This window comes from Anabrus simplex, chromosome 5 (genome assembly GCF_040414725.1).
Source record: "Anabrus simplex isolate iqAnaSimp1 chromosome 5, ASM4041472v1, whole genome shotgun sequence".
Lineage (NCBI taxonomy): Eukaryota > Metazoa > Arthropoda > Insecta > Orthoptera > Tettigoniidae > Anabrus > Anabrus simplex.
The window spans coordinates 239,251,377-239,264,002 of NC_090269.1; the positions used below are offsets into that span (position 1 = coordinate 239,251,377).

Here is a 12,626-nt window from a genome sequence, read left to right on the forward strand (position 1 = left end):
GACCAAGGGGAAGACCACCGGACAGATGGGATAAAGACATCCGGAAGATTACTGGGATCAATTGGCAGAACATCGCTCAAGACCGTCCCAGATGGAGAGACCTCATGAAAACCTACCTTGCTTCGGACTTAAAGAGGCCACATCGTAAAAACGATTGAATATGGCTGATAGTGATAGTGATAGTGAAGGTCAATTTTGGATCGAGAGAGTAATAGAATACTACGACATTTGGTATCACTGATATGAATTTAGCGGTGCGTTTGCGCATGGCAGCGTACAGTTGTTTGGGTTGAAGGCGGTCGGGTATGAAGTTTGTTTATGGATGGTTCGAACTTTGCGGAACTTTGCGAGTGAAATGTGAACCGGACTGATTCTGTGATAATGTTTAGCCGTTGAAAATAATATAGAATGTCTGTTGCTGAGCGCGAATTTGTTGAAAAGTGCAAATTGTTAGCTCGTAATCCTTGTAATCATGCGGACATTATTAATGTGAGTAGATTTCATTGTCGACTTACTGTCATGCTTTTCATAATCATTAAATAAAACACTTCGGTACGTAGTCGTGCCACTTAAAACAAATGTTGATGTTGCAGGAAGTCACATTTCTTCAAATGTTAGCATGCATTTTAGATCGGCCGGACCTATCGTTGGTAAAATCAGCTTTGCAAACCATAGAACTGCTGGCGAGAAATAAGGCTAACCATTGTGCATTGAAGTCTGCGTCGGGAGTAATGGATACAATTACATTGATTTCAAAAAAGTAAGCATTCGTTAATTATTTTTGTCTAAGAGATATTAAATAGATATTAGTCTAACGCCATTTTAATTTCAGGTACAGTGGTGTTGCTGGTGATGTTGTTCAATTATGCACTGATATATTAAACATTTTGGAAAGCCCTGCGTATTGTACTAGAAGTTCGAAACGTCAGGAGAAGAACGGCCAGAATTATGCGTCAAAATTAAGAACAAAAGTTATCACACTTCTAGTTCATGGTTTGTGTGAGGTAAGATAAGCCTAATTTAGGTGTTATGTTTTTATGACAGCGATTAACCCTCAACTTGTGAGGTGCGTTCACATTGACCGTGGGAACTTTCTTCTGTTGTTGGCTCCCGTCTTTTCTTTTGTGTATCTTCCTAGTGTGTAACACTTGAGTCACTACATAGCTCAATGTTGCTCTAGCTGTTGATAGGTGTGGTTGATAGTGGGTAAAACTTCAGTCGTTCTCACGCAAGTTTTATAAGGAGGTGATGTACAATAAAGCATGCAAAACTTACTTGGAATTACTTTTGGGGAAGAGATGTGTCCATTGCCATGGCCTGGGACCCACCAACCCACCCCTAAAAGTACATTTACTTTTATAACCTGATGAAGAGTAGCGCACGTCATTTTCCATTGCTGGAATGGCTATGCACATTGCTATTGGCTGTTGTAAAATGCATTGTTATACCATTGCCATTAACGATTAGAAGCACATAGCGTTGCCAACCCGCGAAGGAGAAAAGCACGGTATTCTCCAGGCCCTACCCTAATCAGTGCAGACCAATGGTGTTTCCTCAGGTAACTAGAGGCCTAAGGCTGCTTCGCGGCTCTAACCTGGGGTTTACGCCCCCAGATCCCCTTTGCTTGTCCTCATATCACTGGTTTTGTCCATCTCGTACCTTAACCAATCCAGACCAATGGTCTTTTCCAGGCCCTACCCTAACCAGTGCAGACCAATGATGTTTCCTCCGGTAATTAGAGGCCTAAGGCTGCTTCATGGCTCTAACCTGGGGGCTTATGCCCCCAGAACCCCTTTGCTTGTCCTTATATCACTGGTTTTGTCCAGACTCTACCCTAACCTATCCAGACCAATGTTCTTGTCCAGCTCCTACCCTAACCAATCCAGACCAATGGTCTTGTCCAGGCCGTACCCTAACCAATGCAGACCAATGGTGTTTCCTCAGGTAACTAGAGGCCTATGCTAACTGATGGTCTAGTTCGTCAGTAGAGTGGTTGGTAGCGTTGTGCTTCGCTCGATCACGTCATCTGCGAGAAATAAACATAGGACAATCGTACCGCGGGTAGATATTGGCGATGTAAGCGGTAACTATGATACTAATGTTGCGTGAGCACCCCTGAAGTTTTAATTGTAATTGATGAAATGGCGTATGGCTTTTAGTGCCGGGAGTGTCCGAGGACATGTTTGGCTCGCCAGGTGCAGGTCTTTCGATTTGACTCCCGCAGGCGACCTGCGCGTCGTGATGAAGATGAAATGTTGATGAAGACGACACATACACCCAGCCCTCGTGCCAGCAAAATTAACCAATGATGGTTAAAACTCCCGACCCTACCGGGAATCGAACCCGGGACCCCTGTGGCAAAAGGCCAGCACGCTAACCATTTAGCCATGGAGCCGGACATTGTAATTGATAAGGTAATAACATTTTTGAGTGGTATCACAGACCACACCTCACTATTTACGTTACTTATTGTCCATACAGGCGGGTCGGGGACCTTCTCGATTAACTCAAGTAGGAAACCGAGAATTTGAAAGCACTGTACATTCATGGCTTGAGGAGGATACAAATGATATTGAAACTCTCTGTAGTGCAGATTTCTCTGTTACAAACAGTGACGATATTTCAGAAAGTGAATTTTCTGTAGGCCTAACTGGCCTCAGTGATGATACGGAAGGAGAAGAAGAAAATGAGGCTGCGAATGTCGAGGATAGCACTTCTAGTAGAGCATAACTTATTATGGAAGAAACCGATATAAATGATCACGGGAGTCATTCATGAAAAGAAGCAGGACACAAAAGCATTAGAAATTTGCCTTAAAATTGATGTGCTTTACATGCTATAATTTTTTACCTTATTTAACAGTTTCACTCTATCAGTCACATGTATTTGTTCCTACATATTAGTTGTATAATGATATTTTGTAAAGGTTCCTTTTTTAAAAAGATAATTTAAACTGATGATCAGTGAAAAGATTCTGCCGTTCTCTATTAGGAGTGAAAGTAAGGATAATAAACGTATGGTTTGATTTTATGGAATATTTGCATTTTTAACCCATGCTAGATGAATGGATGTACCAATACAAGCAATTATAAGTTAATCGTTTGATTACGTGTGGCTATGGGAAACTATGATACATCAGCGATATCACATCACAATGTACATCCCAGAAATAAACACTTCACAGGTTGAGGGTTAATAAAATATTTTTTAAATTATTTTATTTTGCCTCATAATGTCCAGTAATTAACTTAAACAGTTCAGTACTAGTGCCTTTAAGTATAGTTTCAAAAGACATCCATTATGTAACAGGTTTCGTGTGCCATTTTAATTCTGTAGTTTCTTGCTCCTCAAGTTGCATAATGGTTTAAAGTTTGCTTTTAGCAGGAGAAAATATACTTTTGACAATTCATGGTGGGGCTGAAAAGTTCATAAATTAAGCTTATGAGAAGAATCCATCTAGTCGGCCATTGCAGGAGCCCATATTGTGAACCGACTGAATGTTGGGAGAGGATTGTGTCTGAATTATGGGCACCATAATGTGTTGGCAATTATTGTTTTTTAGCGTAGGTTGAATAAGACCCCCCCACAGCATAACTTACATTATAGCAATAGGTAAATAATAGAAATCCTACCTGGTGTTACTTGTAGAGGAGAGATGTATTCATTAGGAAAGCCATCGAACAACCAGTTCATCAATGTGGACCAATGGCTGACGCTCACTCCTATCGAGAGACTGTCTTATAAACAACCTTGACATATTAGGCTACTAGTTTTTTTTTTTTTTTTGTCCACGACATGCACAGACCAAAAAAAGAAAAGCTATAAAGAGAACAACAATGAATACACACACAAAAGAAAACATCCATTGAAACCTTAATGCTGATGAGGTTATAGTTCACTGGCAGCGTGGACGAAGAAGTGCAGTGTGGTCTCTAAAGAAAATGCACTTTTGAATAGAAATTCCTTGAAGTAGTGTATAAAGTGGTCCTGAATACTGGAAGGGAATTCTTTCCATGGTTCATATGTCTCCACTGATTTTCTATATTTTGTGTGTGCACAGATGGCTTACCGGTATCGTTAGGCATCACCCTACTATTACCCTTGTTGACATGCCCACTCTTCTTGTAACAATAAATTGAATAGAGTAGTTTACACAAAGATGGCAATATCCACTCTTTGACATCTCCTTGTCACTTTTTATCACAGAAACAACACAAACATTTCTAAGGTTATCCGTTTTGAACTCTCCAAAGAGCCACTGTCCTTCAATGTATCTGCCTCTGTGGTGCTTTACCAAATTTACTCTTGTTGATTTCCACAACTACATCCGCCCCTCCTGTTTTCTTCTTGTTAGCATCAACACACTGCACGCATATGTAAGGCACACGATACTCCAGTCCACGTCTTCTTGGCAGAATGTAATTCGTGCACAACAGGGGTTTGGGTAAAATGCACCAGAAAATGGAAAAGTAACAAATCTGGTACAATGACAGATTTGATTCTCCTTGGCCTTTCTTTTCTCTTCCTTTCTCTTCTCCTTGATTGCTAGCATCTGAGGCACCAACAAATATTATTGTCGTATGCTGCAAATTTGTGAGATGCCACTTCACCCAAGCTATCCCTGCGTATTTGACAATGCAAACCGTTGGCTGTAGGCTAAGCTGCTTATCCACAAGCAACACAGCCGGTTGGTATATGCTTGGATAGCATTTACAGATTGTTTGATGTACCTGCAGTTCATTGTCCTGTTAGACGACGAAGTAAGGTACCTTTGTGGTTATTAAAATGACCTGAAATAATCCTGGATCTGCATACCGGGCCTAAGGTGAACACAGAACCCTCCATGTTTTGGAGGCTCTTCCTGTCCGTTATTTGCCAGTATCCACATTCCGTAGTTGTTTACATAGATAGTTCGAGGACAGAAGTGAAAACAGGCTGTGCTTTTGTTGTCAGTAATAAGAGCTTTCTTTTTCCTCTACCAAAAACAGCAGAGCTCTATGCCATCTTTGAAGCACGGTGGTACACGCAGTCCAATGAACACTGGCACTTTCTCCTGTGTTCTGACTCCTTGAGCTCATTACACTCTATTGATGCATGTTTCTCTCAGCACACTCTGGTGCAGCAGATCCATGACCTGTTGGCCAGGTGTTGGAGTGTTAACACCAGAATAACATTTTTTTTGTGGCTCCCAAGCCCCATGGGTATAGTGAGAAACGGGTTAGCTGATGGGGCTGCCAAGGAAGCAGTCACATTGCCCCCCGTTGCCTTACAAGATTCCAGCCAGTGATATTCATTCTCAGCTGCGACATTTGGTTATGTCCCATTGGGACAAAAATTAATGAGAACAATAAAAGGAACTACGAAGGTATGGAAGACTTCACTTCGGGTTTCTTGGAGAGAAGCAGTGGTATTATGTCGTGTTCACATCGGCCACGGTATAGCAATGCTCTCCTACTTCTTGAAGGGAGAAGCCTCCCCGGTGTGTACTTACGGTGGTTATCTTAGCATGGAACACATCCGTACAGAGTGTGTGGACCTGGCTAATCTGCGCTGTAGTCTAAAAGTTCTGAGTACCATCTCCCTCATTCTGTGAGATGACAAGCAGTCAGTAGACCTCGTTATCCATTTTATGAGGGATGGTGGCCTTTTTTATCATGTATAAATGTGAGTTTTATATGTTTTTAATTTTTATTTTATTGTTAATTACTTTTTATCTATTGGCTTGTTTTAGTTAGTTTTGTGTATTTTAATCTACTATTTTTTAAATTTGAATGATATACTGTATATTATTTCTCTTTAAGATAACACCTTATTTTATTTTAATCATATTTTTATATCATTTTATAAGAAAATAAGGCATTGTGAAGTAGACCCACTGATTATTTTAAATTCATAATCATTTTTTCATCATTTAAAAAAATTCTAGTCAGTGGATACATTTTAAAATTTTAATTATTACATTTCATTTCACTTTGTACCATTGGGGTGCCAATGTCCTAGATGTTAGGCCTCTTTAAACAGCAAGCATTATCATCATCCTTGAAACTCCTTACTTCAATCCATAGCTTGCCACTAGAACATGGTTTTGCCATTTCATCATTACTGTCAGTGGCGGCTGGTGGTATCTGAAGCTAGGTGTTGCACCAAAATTTTCAGTGTCACATTTTCGTAATTTACAGAAAAAGCAAGAAATTGTATTATCGTTAAGTAATGAACTACATTCGTACTAAAACTGTAATATATCTGGCAGTTACAGCTCAGGAAATAAGGGGCTAATTATACACTCTAACTACAGTTACTTTCGTAGTAATGTTGTTGGCTTTACGTCCCACTGATGACTTTTTACGGTGTTCAGAGGCGCTGAGGTGCTGGAGTTATTTTACATGCCAGTAAATCTAATGCTGTCATGAGGCTGGCGTTTTTGAGCACCTTCAAATACCATCAGATTGAGCCAGGATTGAACCTGCCGCGTTGGGGTCAGAAGGCCAGCGCCTCAACTGTCTGAGCCACTCAACCTGGAACAGTTACTTTTGCCTCACTTGAATTGAAAATTTTTGCTAGTTGCTTTACGTCGCACCGACACAGATAGGTCTTATGGCGACGAAGGGACAGGAAAGGGCTAGGAGTGGGAAGGAAGCGGCCGTGGCCTTAATTAAGGTACAGCCCCAGCATTTGCCTGAAAATGGGAAACCACGGAAAACCATTTTCTGGGCTGCCGACAGTGGGGTTCGAACCTACTATCTCCCGAATACTGGATACTGGCCGCACTTAAGCGACTGCAGCTATCGAGCTCGGTGAATTGAAAATTGCCATCCTGATTTTCATTGAAGTGAGATGTTGGTAATATTGTGGGTGGTGTGGTATGGCGTGGAAAAGAAATTACACAGCAAGTTGGCCATGCAATTAAGGTCGTGTAGCTGTGGTTTTGCATACGGGGGATAGTGGGTTCGAACACCACTGTCAGAAGCCCTGAAGATAGTTTTCCACGGTTTCCCATTTTCACAGCAGGCAAATGCTGTGGCTGTGCCTTAGTTAAAGCCAGGGTCACTTCCTTCCAACTCCTAGCCCTTTCCTATCCCATCGTCGCCGTAAGACCTATCTGCGTCGGTGCATCGTAAAGCAAAATTTGTAAATTTAAAAAATGGAAATGAAATTACCTTTGCGAGAGGTGAGAAAGTGGGAATGAAACTCTGCAGAGTGACGCAATCTAACTGGGACGCTTGGAACTGTTTCTCAGTAGGGGACTTGCTAGTCTCGTGCAACTCCCCAAGACCGATACTGGCGAGCATGCTACCTGATGCTATACAGGCTTAGGCTCCTCCCTGCTGAGGTACATTGCGGTACGCTGTCCACTTGGGAGTTGCCGTAGGAAAGCACACCCCCTGAGTTTGATTCAAAGCCAGCAGCGTTTATTGGTCCGTTACGAAGCATAAGTACTGCGAACGACCAAATATGGTTGATTTTAACATGTTTTCGAATATATGTTAGGTTTATTAAACTAAAATATTGGAAGAAAGGACGACAAATGAAGTGCAAAATTATTGGGAGTTATGCAACCCTGCAACAATACCATGCACTGCTCCTGTATGTATGTTGGGTATTCAGCCCGAAGTCTGGTTGGATCCTCAACAGGTTCACCGTTAGCTGTCATAGATGGCCTAGGTGTCACTGAAGAGGCGTGATTACTGTTATTAAATACTGTCAGTCACAGACAAACAGCAAAGTTTTAACTATTTAAAAAGTTCACACCAAAAGTTCAAAGTACGTACGTCCTATTTTTGTCAGTGCTGGTGATGTCAAATATTGACAATCACAGACACACACATAGCAAAATTTAAACTGTTAAAGAAATTCATACCAGAAGTTCTATGTTTGTATGTCCTACTTTTGTGCTAGATAGATTGCGACTAGGCCTACCTGTGTAACTACTACGTGTCCCACAAATCTCGGTGGATGAGTCCAAGTTTCAAATATTGAATTCATTGGGAAGAGTTACTCATGTGGGGGGGGGGAAAAAAGGGGGGGAATTAAATACACTTTAATTTGGAAGTAGGATACATTTATCAATATTGTTGTTGATTATTTCATGTTTATGCATTGGAAAAAAATAAAACATCTCTTTAAAAGCCATCCTCTGCTCATCATCATCATCATCACCGCACACCCAGAGGTGCAGATTGTCCATAGACGTAAAATTAAAAGACCTGCACCATGTGAGACAAACGTGTCCTTGGACACTCCTAGCAGTAAAAGCCACATACTAACTAAATAAATAAAATAAATATTTCAAGCCAAACTTGTCTGGTTATTGGCCATTTACAGCATGAATGGACATTGAGCTCTTGGTGGAAACAGCATCCACAATAATGTTTTCTCCTGGTTTGTAACAAATAATGCTACAGCGGGCCTCTTGTCGAAGCGGAGAAATTTTATGATCTCCAGAGAACGGTTTCATGCCATAGTTTCAGAGAAAGTAGCTGGACCCCATTTCTGAGACCACAGATCCAGAACATTCATGTCATCCCCATAAGTTCCACAAATGTACATCAGCACAAGAAATAAAGTGGCCAATTGGGGATTTTCAGAACTTCACGAGCTTCAAATTCACTACTCATTTGATATGGTACAGCATTGGCACATTGATGAAGGACACCAAGCACTGGCAGGGGAGTTTTATCACTGTCAGTATACCATCTGAAACTCTAAAAGCTCTCTCATTAAAATGTATTTATAATATAGGCCCATTCTAAATAAAGAGTGTAAATGAATGGCCAATTGTTTTATAAAGAAACACAATTTAAATTTAAGAAGGAAAATAATAATAATTCAAGTATAATGTAAGCAAAAAATTAGCAAGAAATCAGATGCTGACAAGTATGGGAAACTACTGCACCTTTAGATTAGTATCTCATGCTTACAACATTTTAACACATATTATTTACAGAATGGAAGGACACGTGGGGCAGTTGCCCAGGTAGCATATTCCCTATCTGTTGTTTTCCTAGCCTTTTCTTAAATGATTGCAAAGACATTGGAAATTTATTGAACATCTCCCTTGGTAAGTTATTCCAATCCCCAACTCCCCTTCCTATAAATGAATATTTGCCCCGATTTGTCCTCTTGAATTCCAACTTTATTTTCATATTGTGATCTTTCTTACTTTTTAAGACACCACTCAAACTTATTCGTCTACTGATGTTATGCCACGCCATCTCTCCACTGTTAGCTCGGAACATACCACTTATTACAAGTCATTATCCTGGTGTGTGAGTAAGTATCCGTTCTAAATATAATAATTTTTCCAGTGAAATTCCACGTTTAATCACACGCCATCAAGTCCTTTTTCTTTTTCATTACAGAACATCCACGTTTCTACGGTCGTCTACATCTACAAGGGGCATTACATTTCCATGAAATTAAGTTCACTCTTTTGAAAAATGTTAGCAGCAGTTCTGACCAACACCCCAATGTCTACTAGTATTCATTATCAACGAAGATTTCTACACAACGCATATTATGATAACTTAATCCATATTGTCTTCAATTTGACTACGCATTTTTAACCCTTATGTTTTTTTAAAAACAGATATCACACTCAGTACACACGTTATGTTACACTGATCCTTTCCATTGATAGCCTTGGGTTCAGCACACTGGTCCCTAAGTGTTGCTTATTGTTCAAGCAATTATGATGAAGATCCATTTCAGATTCGGACATGAATATTTTAAAGAAATAATGTGATACAAAATTCTTTTAGATGAACATTTCAATATTTTAAAAATTTGATTTTAATGTGTGTATATATGTTTTTAGGTATCCTTGTACTCTAAATATAAGGAACTACAGTGTCAATATTATTAAGCATTTAACAGCATAATTTATATAAATTGGATAAGGTCCTCAGACCTTGTTTGTTTTAGGATTGAATAGGGCTGATGATGCCCAGTAAAACAGGAGCGAAACATGTACCTTAAAATTTGGTAGTTTCTATGTTCATTTAACCACGTAACAATGGATTGTATTGAATAGGTGGTATAATAAAATACTCCTTGTATAAACTTAGTGACATACCACTTAGTCAAGCAGCTCGTCTCCTTTCTCCCAAGTCTTCCCAGCCCAAACTTTGCAACATTTTTGTAACACTACTCTTTTGTCGGAAATCACCCAGAACAAATCGATCTGCTTTTCTTTGGATTTTTTCCAGCTCTTGAATCAATAAATCCTGGTGAAAGTCCCATACACAGGAACCATACTGTAGTTGGGGTCTTACCAGTGACTTACATGCACTCTCCTTTACATCCCTACTACAACCCCTAAATACCCTCATAACCATGTGCAGAGATATCTGTCTAATCTTAGGGGATTGAATTAAGAAAGACAAACCCACATATATGCCATTTGCAGATCCAAAAAAGGCATTTGATAATGTTGATTGGACCAAGCTTTTTGAGATTCTGAAGGTGATCGGGATCAGATGCCGACAAAGAAGAATTATCTACAACCTGTACAAATGTCAGTCTGTAGTGATTGGAAATCAAAGAGGAATTTGGAAAGGGAATTATAATCCATGGAGAGGAAATAAAAACTTTGAGATTTGTCAAAGATCTTGTTATCGCCAGGCTGAGCGGCTTGGACGGTTGAGCTGCTGGCCTTCTGACCCCGAATTGGCAGGTTCGATCTTGGCTCAGTCCAGTGGTATTTGAACGTGCTCAAACATGTCAGCCTCGTGTCAGTAGATTTATTGTCACAGACAAGAACTCCTGCAGGACTAAATTCCGGCACCTGAGCATCTCCAAAAACCGTAAAAGTAGTGGGACGTAAAGGCAATAAAATTATTATTATTATGCCTTTTTTTCCCCCTCGAATTTGGCCAACTATGGACCACATAGAACTTAAGGCTTCTCGCCTTTCTCTCTTCTTCGAAAATGATCCATTCGGGCCTCCGCTTTAGTGGTTTCTCTTCAAATGATTTTACACTGTTGACTCTTCTTCTAAACTATCTTCTACTGTAGAACATCTGCAGGGCAATTCCAACTTGTTCTGAATTCCTCTTGACCTCTTCTACCCACTTGGAGGTGGCCTTTAACCCCAGGGTGGATTTGAAGATCTTTTGGGCAGCCAATTGTCATCCATTCCTACTAAGTGTCTGTAGAATTTCAGCCTTCGTTTCCACATTCTGCCCGTGGTCTTTTCAGTGTACTTGTAAAGCTCCTCATTTCTCCTTTTCTTCCAAGTCCCACCAGTAGTCTTCTGTGGTCACAGAATTTTCCTCAGAATCTTCCTTTCCTTCTTCTCGATTTCTTTCAGCTCCCCTTTTTTTATTTAAAATTAGGCATTCTGGAGCATATTATCCTTCCGGTTTTATTATTGAGTTACAATGTTGGATTTTGGTCTTGTAGAATATTGCCCGTTTCCTATACCTGTTTTGTGCTAGCTTGTAGGCCAGATCTAATTTTCTGGCTCTGCCTTGTTTGCCTCTTTATCCAGTCTGTTGAGTTGGATCTGTTCACCCAGGTGTTTAATCTTGCCATGTTTTATCTCCATATTCCTCTCACTTCAGTGCTTGTACTCCATATATTGTCTTTTCATAAGAGACAGTTTCAGCAGTTTCATGCAGGCTCTGAAGTATCTTTCCAGCGTCTTCTCGGTTTTTGGCTAAGATATCAAGGTCATCTGCGAAAGCTAAGTACTTGATTTCTAGGTTCTGTACTTTCTTCCCCAGGTGTATTCCATTTAATCCTTCCAATTTCAGAGCTTCTTCCCAGGTTTTCATTATTTTCTCCAGTACGATATTGAAGAGCATCAGGGATAATCCATCTCCTTTTCTGACCCCTGCCGTTATTTCAACAAAAGCAGAGATTTCTCCTAAGAACTTTACTTTTGAGATGGTGTACGTCAGTGTTAGTTTGATGATTTCTCTCGTTTTCTTGTCAATTCCAAACTCCTCTAAGACACTAAATAATGTTTGTCTATCAGTTGAGTCGTATGCTTTTTTGAAGTCAACAAAGATGACCACGGTGTTCTGGCTCCTTATCACTCTTGTTCTCAGAATGCTTTTAAGGTTCAATATCTGTTCTGCTCACGACCTCCCCTTTCAGAAACCAGCTTGGTATTCTCCAATAAGGTAATCAGTTCGATCTTCAGCTCTGTTCAGCAGGGCTTTAGAGAGTATCTTATAGGTGAGTAGAAGTAGAGAGATCCGTCTGTAGTTGTTCAGGTCAATTTGGTTACCTTTCTTATGGGGTGGTTGTATGAGCGCACATTTTCAGTCATTCGGGATATTTTCAGTTTTCCATATGTTTTCAATAAGGTGGTGGATACTTTTTGCAATGATTTCTTGTCTGCAACAATTTCTCCTCTGATTTTCAACATTTCTGCCATAATGCCATCTTCACCTGGGAGTTTTTTACTTTTGAGCTCCTTGATTATCTGCATGATCTCAACAAGGTTTGGTAGTTTGGAATCTGGGTTTTTGTGAATTTGTTCTGGGAATCTAGCCTCCCATACGTTCTATGCAGTTTAGCAGCACTTCAAAATAGTCTGCTAAGAGCTGGCAGTTTTCTTCATTGTCAGTAACTATACTTCCATCTGTTTGCTTTTAGCAAAGACTTGGTGGTTGGTATCC

At 40.1% G+C, this 12,626-nt stretch overlaps 1 protein-coding gene across 1 annotated transcript in view; it reads left to right on the plus strand.

Moving 5' to 3' along the window:
* Nucleotides 1–306: 306 nt before the first annotated feature.
* Nucleotides 307–12,626, plus strand: part of LOC136873934 (armadillo repeat-containing protein 1) — a 49,508-nt gene continuing 37,188 nt past the window's right edge. The window contains exons 1-3 of the mRNA XM_067147298.2: nt 307–489; nt 594–760; nt 833–1,004. Of these exons, the coding sequence (XP_067003399.1) occupies nt 409–489; nt 594–760; nt 833–1,004 (420 nt within the window). The 5' untranslated portion in view covers nt 307–408. The remainder of the gene's footprint in view (nt 490–593; nt 761–832; nt 1,005–12,626) is intronic.